The sequence below is a fragment of the Dendropsophus ebraccatus genome, chromosome 15 (genome assembly GCF_027789765.1).
Source record: "Dendropsophus ebraccatus isolate aDenEbr1 chromosome 15, aDenEbr1.pat, whole genome shotgun sequence".
Lineage (NCBI taxonomy): Eukaryota > Metazoa > Chordata > Amphibia > Anura > Hylidae > Dendropsophus > Dendropsophus ebraccatus.
In genome coordinates, this window is record NC_091468.1 from 66,601,589 (window position 1) to 66,615,914 (window position 14,326).

The 14,326-nt window shown below is 43.4% G+C and overlaps 1 protein-coding gene across 4 annotated transcripts in view; it reads right to left on the reverse strand.

Annotated features, from left to right (window-relative positions):
* PLEKHG1 (pleckstrin homology and RhoGEF domain containing G1) overlaps positions 1-14,326 on the reverse strand; it is a 158,530-nt gene that overhangs the window by 65,012 nt on the left and 79,192 nt on the right. The window contains exon 1 of one of the 4 annotated variants that reach the window (XM_069954491.1): positions 2,566-2,691. The exons of the other annotated variants lie outside the window; for them this stretch is intronic. Coding sequence (XP_069810592.1) covers positions 2,566-2,575 — 10 coding nt within the window. The 5' untranslated portion in view covers positions 2,576-2,691. Of the gene's footprint in view, positions 1-2,565; positions 2,692-14,326 lie in introns of those variants that run through there. 4 annotated transcript variants of the gene reach the window in all.

Here is a 14,326-nt window from a genome sequence, read left to right on the forward strand (position 1 = left end):
ACAGTGTAAGGCTATGTTCAGACGCTGGATGAGACTGGCTGTTCCCTGACCCGGCTGGGGTCAGATAAGATCATCCCGGCCGAATGATCTTTAGCCCGACTCCCCACAGCACACTATGGAGCGTGTGGTTGGAGCCGCACGCGCCATAGTGTGCATTGACAGGGTTTTTTGCGCCGGCTGTTCAATGAATAGCGGCCTCAGAAAACTGACATGTCCCTAGCAACCAATCAGATTCCTCCTTTCATCCCTCACAGACTCTTTGGAGAATGAAAGGTGGAATCTGATTGGTTGCTAGGGGCAACTGAGCCAGTCTCACTTTACACCATGTTTGATAAATCTCCCCCTATGTGTATACACTCTGGCCGGGATCCCTCAAATTGGCAACAACGGCCGTGATTAATATGAACCTTACGTTGTGTGAACATAGCCTGATGATGCGGCGGGGGTACTAGGGGTGGAATCCATGCCTATCTAATATTGATGTCCTACACTATGTTTAAATCACCTGGGATCTATCATGCTTTTAGTTCTGGTCATCAGGCCGGGACTTGGAGGTCTTAATATAGATGCAAAAATGAGTCCATATTAAATTAGCCTAAGACTGAGCGGCCTGTGGGCACCCCCTGTCAGGTACTATGCATAGGACATATTCCCTTCACATGGGCCTGGATGTAAGAACACCAATACCCCTCCGCCCTCCCCAAATTAAAGGGGTTATCGAGGATTACAAAAACATGGACACTTTCTGCCAGAGACAGCATCACTCTTGTCTCCAGTGAAATTAAAGGGGTACTCCAGTGAAAATCTTTTTCTTTCAGATCAACAGAAAAATATATAGATTTGTAATTTACTTCTATTTAAAAATCTCAAGTTTTCCAGTACTTATCAGCTGCCATATGTCCTGCAGGAAGTGGTGTATTCACTGTCTGACACAGTGCTCTCTGCTGCCACCTCTGTCCATGTCAGGAACTGTCCAGAGTAGTAAAGGTTTTCTATGGGGGATTTGCTGCTACTCTGGACAGTTCCTGACATGGACAGAGGTGGCAGCAGAGAGCACTGTGTCAGACTGGAAAGAATACACCACCTTCATGCAGGATATACAGCAGCTGATAAGTACTGGAAGACTGGAGATTTTTGAAAAGAAGTAAGTTACAAATCTGTATAAGTTTCTGAAAGAAAAAGATTTTTGCTGGATAATCCCTTTACACTCCATTCACTTCCAACCGGAGACAAGAGCGGTGCTGTGTCTGGAAGGAAGTGGCCATGTTTTTGTAGTGCTGGATAACCCCCTTTAAATGCTGAATTCTGAACCTCCACTTTATTTCTGATGGTACATGATTCCTTCTGAAAAAGTTTACAAGTCATATAAAATGTCAAAGTGCCGTCACTTTCTGAATAATGAACATAAGTGGCATAAAAGGCGCATGACAGTATAGATGTAATACAAGCATGAGTTCTACAGTACACTATGAATAAGACAGTGTTCATATATAAAGACATAGGACATAGTGCCGGCTCTGTCCAGATACCACTATAGGCAGAGAGCACAAGACCACCAAACAGCAGGACCCCCACCCCTGTAACACTCAGCCCATACAGCGTCTAAACAAAGCTATCATAGTAAAAGTCATAGGCTATAAATAGGGGGTATACAGAGCATATAAACAAAGAAGCGAAAAACAAGCAATAAAGAGATTAACAGGCGGCATGAACTAGCACCATCATAGCAGACCTCTATAAAATGTGATATAAAAACAAGTGTCAAGAGGGTGTCGGACAGAAACAAGTGGCAAGCTGGCAAAAAACAGTTAACTCTTTTATAGGCCAGCTGAAGGGGTCATTTACCAGCGTCTTCTCTACACAGACATAGTCTATTATGGAAAAACCACACACTGTGCTGGAAACGACAAACCCGGCTCTGCTACACCGACAATGTAACATCAGCCCCCCCCCCCCTGCTACTACATCCATAGTCACATAGGGAGGACTATGTAAAAGTAATAGTTTAGCACTTAGCAGGTAATCTACTTTATTAGTCGTCATTATAGCTTTCCAGTATTGTCCTTATACAGTTACCAAACAAATCGGGACCATTGAGCAAATTGCACCAGCAGCTCATAGAGATGCAAATGAAGAGGAACGTCCCTGCAAACGGCTTCTAATTAAAACACGGCGGGAGGTTCGGAGGTCTCGACGAAAGTTAGAACAAGCTGCACACGAAACCTTCAAACGCCTCGGCAAATAAAGTAACAATTGCAACAAAAGATCATTGCGAGGAATCTTTACGCAATAAAAAAAGTTATGAAAAAAGTAAAAAAAAAAGTTAAAAAAAAAGTAGGCACAACAGGCTCCAGAACATGTCCCGGCAGGGCGAATTCTATCACAAAGAGAAAAATGCCATTCAAACATGACATAGAATGAAAAAATATATATAAAATAAGATAATAAAAATAAATAATTAATTAATAAATATAAATAAACAGTGTAGAATGAAAAAAGCTACCTTGTAATCCAATGTAATAATTAGGCCACCTCACTATAGCCAGTTATAATGGAGCTACTCACCTGTAGGCATTTTGGTTCCAGGTACAGTAATGGGATCCAGTCCCAGGGGAATATTCTGTATTGTGTCTATGTAGAGTTATGTATCAGCCATAAGAGCTTCATAGTAAAAAGTGAGTAACTTTCAGCATTCCACCAGGATCTTATACAGAGCGTCTTCTCAGCTTTCTGCAGACTCACACAGGCAAATCCCCCTGGAGGAACTCTCCACAAGACAAGCAGAAACCATATGAGTGGTAAAAAGATACCCAACCTGTTTGAGATTGTAAAAGTGAATAGCCTGGCCTCCCCTCCCCCGGCCTTTCCCTCCCACCACTAAGAAAAGCTGCCAGTTTCCAATCAGTCTCTCTCACCCCGGCAGCGGCGCAGACATATTTACAGCTACCCAGGAACTTTTCTAAGAGATGGAACAATGCAGCACATTGAAGCTGCGAGATGCAGAGTGCAGCAGAGGCTTGAAGGGCCCGGCCAATGGTATTATGTCCGCCAGCCCGGGCCTAGGACAACAGCCATTAGGCCACATGCTCACTTTTCAAACCATAATCTCTGTGGAAACCGCTCTCTAGCATTGTTCCAGCACAAAGCGACACATGTTAAATAGGGAAGGGTTCACTTGATTGTTCTGTCTCTTTTCTTTTTTTTTCTTTTCCGCTCAATAGTTTAAAAAAGAATTCAATTTTAATGGTTACAAAAAAAAAAAAAAAAAGGGCGGAGATGGTGGAGGAGGCTTGTTAGCATAATGCAGATCTGCTAATCAATGGCTTCTCTGTGAATGAATAGCCGGGCTTTATTAGACAGATAACATACAGTAAATGTCAGTACAAGCTATTAGCCCCGGCCCTTAGTGCTGTATGTGGCGGCCATCAGGGATAATGGTCCGGGTAATAAATGAGGCATGTGTGCGGCTGCCGGGCCCCTAGGTCTGCCTTGTAGAATACACTGTATATATATATATATATATATATATATATATATATATATATATATATATGACAATTTATTCTGTGCCTCAACAGAGATTACCCCCCAAAATATTATACTGTACTATTATAACTTTATAGCATACACATCTCATATTATAGTCACAAATCAGTTTGTCAAGTTACAATTTAAAGGGATTATCCCGTGCTACAAAAACATGGCCGCTTTCTTCCAGAGACAGCCCCACCCTTGTCTCCAGTTCAGGTGTGGTTTGCAATTAAAGGGGTACTTCGGCGAAAATCTTTTTCTTTTTAAATTAACTGGTTTCAAAAAGTTATATAGATTTGGGATGTACTTCTATTTAAAAATGTGTTATCAGCTGCTGTATGTCCTGCAGGAAATGTTTTATTTCCAGTCTGACACAGTGCTCTCTGCTGCCACCTCTGTCCATGTCAGGAACTATCCAGAGCAGGAGGAGATTTCTCTGGGAATTTGCTGCTGATCTGGACAGAGGTGGCAGCAGAGAGCACAGTGTCAGACTGGAAAGAAAACAATATTTCCTGTAGGACATACAGCAGCTGATAAGTATGGGAAGACTTGAGATTTTTTAAATAGAAGTAAATTACAAATCTATATAACTTTCGGAAACCAGCTGATTTGAAAGAAAAAGATTTTAGCTGGATAATCCTTTTAAGCTCCATTCACGTCAATGGAACTGAGTTACAAAATCTGCACACAAACTGCAGACAAGAGCGGTGCTGTGTGTAGTGTTGAACAGACCTGTCAAACTGTTAGGCTGCATTCACACATTCCGTATAAAACACGCACGTGGAATGCCTGTAACGGACTCTCCCCCGCCCGAGCAGCATCTGTGATAAGATGCCGGGAGCGGGGGAACTGTACAGATATGGGCCGCGCTGTAACGAATCAGCCGCACGTCTCTGTCATTACAGCACAGCGCATATCTGTACAGTTCCCCCCGCTCTCAGCATCTTATCACAGATTCTGCCGGGGGGGGGGGGGAGTCCGTTACAGGCATTCCACGTCCGTGTTCCATGAGGCTATGTTCACACAGTATTTTTGCTCAGTATTTTGCAACCAAAACCAGGAATGGATTGAAAACACAGGCTATGTTCACACACTGCTGAAATTGAGTGGACGGCCGCAGCAAATAACGTCCATTATTTCAAAACAACGGTCATTGTTTTAAAATATCAGCAACTATTTGTCATGAAATGACGGCCATTCACTCAATTTCACCAGTGTGTGAACATAGCCTTTCTGTGTTTTGGTCCTGGTTTTGGTTGCAAAATACAGAGCAAAAATAATGTGTGTGAACATAGCCTAAGGCTGTATCCATGTTTTCCTGGATTGCCTAGGGCGGCATCCATCTTCTGCAATGAATGAAATGCAAAGCATTCGGGCTTGCAGAACATGGCCGAACCCGAACAGTTTGACAGTTGCACTCAACACTAATAGAGGAAATGTCCCCTACTGTAGTTGTGCAGCAGCTGGAAGGCGGCAGGTTCCCCATCTCTAATATATTCATGGAGACGGCTTTTGCATAATGTAAAGACTGCTAATAAGCCTCATGGACACGACTATACTGCAGATGTGAACAACGGGAAGATAAACTAGACTGCTATAGGCCAATATCCCCCTCTGCCCTTGATTTTCTATGCTGCATTGTATACTGTATAAGACTTTCTAGATCCACTACAATAGTCAGATTTTGTTAGATGGTTTTTATGTATTGGTTGCATGGTGCCCTGTGACACTTATTTCTCATAGGACTGAAGAGGTTGTACAAGCATGTCACATATATGTCCATGTAATGTATACACAGGTACAGTACAGGCGCCTGTATATCTGTACGGAGTAAAGCTGCAGCCATAAGGATTAGCCTTAAAGGGAACCCACCACCATGAAAATACTATCTAATCTATCACCATCATGTTATAGAGCAGAAGGAGCTGAGCGGATTGATATATGTCTCTATGGGAAAAGATTCAGTATAACTTGTAATTTATTGATTGAAATCTCTGATGTTTCCAGGCTAAAGAGTCCAGTCCATTAAGTGACTCCGCCCACTGGACTCATTAACACAGAATGATCAGGGGTTTAATTTACATGTTACAAGTTATACTGAATCTTTTCCCACAAAGTTATATATCAGTCTGCTCATCTCTTCCTGCTCTATAACATGATGGTGATTGATTAGATAGAATTGTCTTATGCTGCGTTTACACAAAATGATAATTGGCCCGATCGTACGATTAACGATGTCGGAGTTAACGATTTTTTTTTTCCATAACGATCAGCGTTTAGACGGTACATTATATCGTACGGAAAATCGTTTTGCGATCGCTTAAGCCTATCTCACACATTGGTTAAATCGGCGAACGACTGTTTACACTGGACGATCTGCGAATTTTTTGTGAACGACGAACGACGATTTGAGAACATGTTGAAAGATCAAAATGAACGATTTCTCGTTCGTCGTTTGATCGTTCGCTGCGTTTACACGTACGATTATGGTTCGAATTCGATCGTTATCGCGCAAATTCGCACGATAATCGTTACGTGTAAACGCACCTTCAGGGTGCGTTTACACAGAGAGATTTATCTGATAGATCTTTGAAGCAAAAGCCAGGAACAGACTATAAACCGGGAACAGGTCTTAAAGGAAAAACTGGGATCTATACTCTTTTCAAATCCATTCCTGGCTTTCTGCGCTCCCCGGCGTTTTCTTCGCTTCTACCGCTGGTGAAACTTCAGAGCCAGTCTCTAAATTGTCAGGCTGCTCAGCCAATTACCTGCCAGGACAGGACCGCAGTAGAAGCTTCAGCAGCGGCTGCGGGGTGAAACGAAGAGAACACCGGGGAGCGGGGAGAAGCAAAGAGAACATTGGGGAGCTGGGAGAAGCAAAGAGAACACCGGGGAGCTAGGAGAAGTGAAGGGAACACTGGGGAGCGGGGAGAAGCAAAGAGAACATCGGGGAGCTAGGAGAAGTGCAGAGAACACTGGGGAGCGGGGAGAAGCAAAGAGAACACCGGGGAGCTGGGAGAAGTGAAGGGAACACTGGGGAGCGGGGAGAAGCAAAGAGAACACCGGGAGAAGCAAAGAGAACACCGGGGAGCTAGGAGAAGTGAAGGGAACACTGGGGAGCGGGGAGAAGCAAAGAGAACACCGGGGAGCGGGGAGAAGCAAAGAGAACACTGGGGAGCGGGGAGAAGCAAAGAGAACATTGGGGAGCTAGGAGAAGTGAAGAGAACACCAGGGAGCCAGGAGAAGCAAAGAGAACACCGGGGAGCGGGGAGAAGCTAAGAGAATACCGGAAAGCCAGGAAAAGCGAAGAGAACACCGGGGAGAAGCAAAGAGAACACCAGGGAGCGTGGAGAAGGGAAGAGAAGACTGGGGAGTGGGGAGAAGCTAAGAGAACACGGGGGAGTGGGGAGAAGCAAAGAGAACACCAGGGAGCGGGGAGAAGGGAAGAGAAGACTGGGGAGTGGGGAGAAGTGAAGAGAACACTGGGAAGCCGGAAGAAGCGAAGAAACACCAGGGAGCAGTAAGAAGCAAAGAGAACACCGGGGAGCGGGGAAAAGGGAAGAGAACACTTGGGAGCAGGGAAAAGCAAAGAGAAGTAAAGAGAACACTGGGGAGTGGGGAGAAGGGAAGAGAACACCGGGGAGCGGGGAGAAGGGAAGAGAACACCAGGGAGCAGGAAGAAGCGAAGAGAACACCGGGGAGCGGGGAGAAGGGAAGAGAACACCAGGGAGCAGGAAGAAGCGAGGAGAACACCGGGGAGCGGGGAAAAGGGAAGAGAACACTGGGGAGCAGGGAAAAGCGAAGAGAACACCGGGGAGTGTGGAGAAGTAAAGAAAACACTGGGGGAGCAGGGAAAAGCGAAGAGAACACCAGGGAGCGGGGAGAAGCGAAGAGAACACCAGGGAGCGGGGAGAAGGGAACAGACCACCAGGGAGCAGGAAGAAGCGAAGAGAACACTGGGGAGTGGGGAGAAGGGAAGAGAACACCGGGGAGCGGGGAGAAGGGAAGAGAACACCAGGGAGCAGGAAGAAGCGAAGAGAACACCGGGGAGCGGGGAGAAGGGAAGAGAACACCAGGGAGCAGGAAGAAGCGAGGAGAACACCGGGGAGCGGGGAAAAGGGAAGAGAACACTGGGGAGCAGGGAAAAGCGAAGAGAACACCGGGGAGTGTGGAGAAGTAAAGAAAACACTGGGGGAGCAGGGAAAAGCGAAGAGAACACCAGGGAGCGGGGAGAAGCGAAGAGAACACCAGGGAGCGGGGAGAAGGGAACAGACCACCAGGGAGCAGGAAGAAGCGAAGAGAACACTGGGGAGCGGGGAGAAGGGAAGAGAACACCAGGGAGCAGGAAGAAGCAAAGAGAACACCGGGGAGCGGGGAGAAGCGAAGAGAACACTGGGGAGCGGGGAGAAGGGAAGAGAACACCAGGGAGCAGGAAGAAGCAAAGAGAACACCGGGGAGCGGGGAAAAGGGAAGAGAACATCGGGGAGCGGGGAAAAGGGAAGAGAACACTGGGGAGCAGGGAAAAGGGAAGAGAACACCAAGGAGCAGGAAGAAGCGAAGAGAACACTGGGGAGCAGGTAAAAGGGAAGAGAACACCGGGGAGCAGGGAAAAGCGAAGAGAACACCAGGGAGAAGCGAAGAGAACACTGGGGAGCGGGAAGAAGCAAAGAGAACACGGGAAGCGGGGAGAAGTGAAGAGAACACCAGGGAGTGGGGAGAAGCGAAGAGAACACCAAGGGCTGCATGGACATCACTAACAATATATATATATACATATATATATATATATATATACTGCCCTTGCTGCACAATAAGCAGGCCATTTAAAAGGCTCAGTAATCTGCTAGATAGGCTCTCTTTTTCTATAGTGTTCGGGCCGTGTAATACTGGACGTTATTTTAAAACGGCCGTAAATAAACACCATAATCATTAATAATGGACATCTTTGTAAAAAAAAAAAAAAAAAAAGGCAGTTTTTTTTTTACCTAAAATAGATGTGCGAACATAGCCTGAACCTGCCTGTATTAGTCAGTTAAGCCTCCAATTTATAGGTTGTCCTTCCTGCTGGCAAATAAAAGCTACAACCATTAGACGGACACCTCACAATTTGAACATTGTTCTCTACTACCATAGGAAGAGATGCAGTTCTACTCACTGCTCTTCTTTCCGTACAGTATGAAGGATATTGGCATTAGATTGTCAGCAGAACGGTTCCTGATGTAATCCCAGCCGGGCTGACTATTCCCAGGGAATGTTTTCCTTTGTACTTGGCACAGGGGGATAGGGGACGGACACTTTCCCTTTAAGTAATTATTCAGAGCAGATTAACTGACCGGCAGGAAAACAAACAAACAAAAAAAACAGGGAAAAAAAATGAGGCTGTAATAGCGAGTCGGTGGAAATATCGTGTAATCGGGATGTAGTAAATAATAAGCCATCTCCCAGTAGGGTATTGATTGGTATTATGGAAACCATTGGGGTTGATACCAGATCAGGAATAGTGATGATATACGGTTAAAGCGGTTACAAGGTTTCATGTCTTGTTTCTATGTTATTATTTTAAAAAATCTTATAAATAATTAAAAAAAAAAAAAGTGGTGAAACTTTGATGTCAGATAATGGAACATACAGCAAAGTCAACGCTGGCGAGGTTATAGTGTAAGTGAGCGGCGGCACAAGGAGCTTACGCTCCGCTCAGCTTGTCCTTCAGCCATATGGTGCCTCCGATTACGCTGCAAGAATGTTTGGCTTTGTGTCATTTAGCTGAATAAGCGTCTGTAAAGAGAGCGGCGTATGGAGAGGTGAGCGTCGTCATTTGGTGACTGCACTTGGAGCACATGCTGTATGTCACATACTCTCTAAGGTAATGTGACCACCCACAAGTAGCACATTCTATACCCTCCATGGTTGTCCAGTACTTATCAGCTGCTGCATGTCCTGTAGGAAATGGTGTATTCTATCCAGTCTGACACAGTGCTCTCTGCTGCCACCTCGGTCCATGTCAGGAACTGTCCAGAGCAGGAGAAGTTTTCTATAGGGACAGTTCCTGACATGGACAGAGGTGGCAGCAGAGAGCACTGGGTCAGGCTGGAAAAAATACACCACTTCCTGCAGGACATACAGCTGCTGATAAATACTGGAAGACTTAAAGGGGTAGTTTCAAATCAACTAGTGCCAGGAAATGCCAGAGATTTGTAATTTACTTGTAATAAAAAACCCCTCAAGTCTTCCAATACTGTATGCCCTGCAGAAAGTGGTATCCTTTCCAGCTTGGAGAGCAGGAGAGGTTTTCTATGGGGATTTGCTACTGCCCTGGACAGTTCCTGACATGGACAGAGATGGCAGCAGAGAGCACTGTGTCAGACTGGAAAAAATACAGCACTTCCTGCAGGACCTACAGCAGCTGATAAGTACTGGAAGGATTGAGATTTTTTAATAAAAGTAATTTACAAATTTGTATAACTATAACTAAATACCCCCCCCCCCCACACACACACACACAAACCAGAGTACCCCTTTAACCACTGTAAAATTCAGATGTGTGTAGAAATGGTGGACTGTGACCCATTGAAGCTGCGCGCACCTGTGCTGACAATGGGGATTGCAGTTATCAGTCATTTTGCACCATGCAGCACAAGGTTCTCACTTGTCCATTCAAAAAAGCGTCCACAGAGATTTTTTCTGGATCTCCCATTCAGTTTCATGGACAGGGATGCCCACCAGGGACCACCGCTCTTTTGAGAACATGATCCCTCGGCCACCCTTGTTCTTTAGAGTGGTGGGGACCCCGGCATTCAGACCCTCACTTCACACATCTCACTAAGCGAGCCCATGCCGGGCTATTGTTATTACGCTAATAATGAGCTAGAACAATGGCCGCCTAATAAGCCCACGCACCCCCACATCTGTTTGCTGGAGATTCACCGGCCATAGAACTAAACTCCGCCTGGAATTCTGTCTATGCTGCGGCCGTTCTCTCCGACCTTGTCAATGTCAGGATACGGAAATGTTACCGTCCCTGGAAAGCTTATATATTATATGATGAAACGGATATAGCTGTATCCAACCCATAGCTGATTAAGACACTCTGATGTTATACTATTCACAGTAAAGGGGTAGTTTAGAAAAAAAATTAAATAAATAAATAAATAAATAATAATAATAATAATAATAAAATAATAATTATATATATATATATATATATATATATATATATATATATATATATATCAAATTAACTGGTGCCAAAAAGTGACAGAAATTTGAATTTTCTTATTTACTTCTATTAAAAAAAAAAATCTCCAGTCTTCCAGTACTTATCAGCTGCTGTATGTCCTGCAGGAAGTGGTGTATTCTCTCCAGTCTGACACAGTGCTCTCTGCTGCCACCTCTGTCCATGTCAGTAACTGTCCAGAGAAGCAGCAAATCCCCATAGAAAACATCTCCTGCTCTCCTGCAGGACATACAGCAGCTCATAAGCACTGGAAGACTTGAGTTTTTTTTTACAAAGTTACAAATTTGGGGCACTTTCTGGCACCAGTGGATTTGAAAGAAATGTATATTTATTTTTTTTGGCTCCAAACTACCCCTTTAACTGTGCGTGACTGTGGTGACTATTCGCTATAGGGCAGGGGTAGGGAACTCTGGCTCTCCAGCTGTTGCAATACTCCTAAAGCTTTGGCTGTCCAGGCATGATGGGAGTTGTAGTTTTGCAACAGCTGGAGAGCCAAGGTTCCCCACCCCTGTTATAGGGTGTATAGTATTGATACAATCAGTCCTAATAAGAAAACCTCTAAAAGTACCTGAGTTACTTGTGCTAAAGGGGTACTCCAGTGAAAATTTCTGTTATATAGATTTGTAATGTACTTCTATTTAAAAATGTCCCAGAACTTATCAGCTGCTGTATGTCCTGCAGGAAGTGGTGTATTCTTTCCAGTCCGATGCAGTGCTCTCTGCTGCCACCTCTGTCCATGTCAGGAACTGTCCAGAGCAGGAGAGATTTTCTATGGGGATTTGCTGCTGCTCTGGACAGTTCCTGTTTCACACTGAGGTGGCAGCAGAGAGCGCTGTGTCAGACTGGAAAGAATACATCACTTCCTGCAGGACATACAGCAGCTGATAAGTACTGGAAGACTGGAGATTTTTCAATAGAAGTAAATTTCAAATCTATAGAACTTTCTGACAGTTAATTAGATTTTTTTTTTTTTTTGCGGAAACAACTTTCTGATAAATTTGCCAAAAATTCTCCTTTTACCACTACCAGTATCTTAGCTAACATAAGCATCACATAATAGCAGCACGTAACTTCTTGTATGCGGCTATAAGAACAGTGAATGTGAGAATTGTATATTTTATATACAAAAATCCGTCTTGGATCTTATTAGCGAAAAAGCCAGCGATCCCCCTCCACCCTTCTTACTCTAAGGCCGTGTGAATGGAGCCAAAGGCAAATCATACGAGGAGCGTTCTGAATGGGAAGTGTAAGAGATGTTTTCTCCTCTTTCCTCCGTCCCCATTTTTGGAGATAAAATACAGAAGAGAGAAGAGATCTCGCAGATACTGGGGAGAACGCCGCCCTGCAATGTTATACCGCTAATGGGGATCATTCCCATATGTCACTATACACATAACCACAACCGGCTAAACACGGATTATTGTACGGATTCGCCGGTATTCTTTAGCACTATAATAGCTTCTGTAGGCCACTTGGTAAAGACCTGTATTTCTTGTTTACGATGACTACACCCCGTCCATTGCTTTGTTGGCTCTATTCACCTTTTCACTTTGACACCATAGGCTGCAATCACACATAGTATTTCCGTCAGTATATGTCAGTGATCACACATAGTATTTCCATCAGTATATGTCAGTGATCACACATAGTATTTCTGTCAGTATATGTCAGTGATCACACATAGTATTTCCGTCAGTATACGTCAGTGATCACACATAGTATTTCCATCAGTATATGTCAGTGATCACACATAGTATTTCCGTCAGTATATGTCAGTGATCACACATAGTATTTCCGTCAGTATATGTCAGTGATCACACATAGTATTTCCGTCAGTATATGTCAGTGATCACACATAGTATTTCCGTCAGTATATGTCAGTGATCACACATAGTATTTCCATCAGTATATGTCAGTGATCACACATAGTATTTCCGTCAGTATATGTAATGATCACACATAGTATTTCCGTCAGTATACGTCAGTGATCACACATAGTATTTCCGTCAGTATATGTCAGTGATCACACATAGTATTTCCGTCAGTATATGTCAGTGATCACACATAGTATTTCCGTCAGTATATGTCAGTGATCACACATAGTATTTCCATCAGTATATGTCAGTGATCACACATAGTATTTCCGTCAGTATATGTAATGATCACACATAGTATTTCCGTCAGTATATGTCAGTGATCACACATATTATTTCCATCAGTATATGTCAGTGATCACACATAGTATTTCCGTCAGTATATGTCAGTGATCACACATAGTATTTCCATCAGTATAAGTCAGTGATCACACATAGTATTTCCGTCAGTATATGTAATGATCACACATAGTATTTCCGTCAGTATATGTAATGATCACACATAGTATTTCCGTCAGTATACGTCAGTGATCACACATAGTATTTCCGTCAGTATACGTCAGTGATCACACATAGTATTTCCATCAGTATATGTAATGATCACACATAGTATTTCCGTCAGTATATGTCAGTGATCACACATAGTATTTCCATCAGTATATGTCAGTGATCACACATAGTATTTCCGTCAGTATATGTAATGATCACACATAGTATCTCCGTCAGTATATGTCAGTGATCACACATAGTATTTCCGTCAGTATACGTCAGTGATCACACATAGTATTTCCGTCAGTATATGTCAGTGATCACACATAGTATTTCCATCAGTATATGTCAGTGATCACACATAGTATTTCCGTCAGTATACGTCAGTGATCACACAGAGTATTTCCATCAGTATATGTCAGTGATCACACATAGTATTTCCGTCAGTATATGTCAGTGATAACACATAGTATTTCCGTCAGTATACGTCAGTGATCACACATAGTATTTCCATCAGTATACGTCAGTGATCACACATAGCATTTCCGTCAGTATATGTAATGATCACACATAGTATTTCTGTCAGTATACGTCAGTGATCACACATAATATTTCCGTCAGTATATGTCAGTGATCACACATAGTATTTCCATCAGTATATGTCAGTGATCACACATAGTATTTCCGTCAGTATATGTCAGTGATCACACATAGTATTTCCGTCAGTATATGTCAGTGATCACACATAGTATTTCCGTCAGTATATGTCAGTGATCACACATAGTATTTCCGTCAGTATATGTCAGTGATCACACATAGTATTTCCGTCAGTATATGTCAGTGATCACACATAGTATTTCCGTCAGTATATGTCAGTGATCACACATAGTATTTCCGTCAGTATATGTCAGTGATCACACATATTATTTCCATCAGTATATGTCAGCGATCACACATAGTATTTCCATCAGTATATGTCAGTGATCACACATAGTATTTCTGTCAGTATATGTCAGTGATCACACATAGTATTTCCGTCAGTATATGTCAGTGATCACACATAGTATTTCCGTCAGTATATGTCAGTGATCACACATAGTATTTCCGTCAGTATATGTCAGTGATCACACATAGTATTTCCGTCAGTATATGTCAGTGATCACACATAGTATTTCCGTCAGTATATGTCAGTGATCAC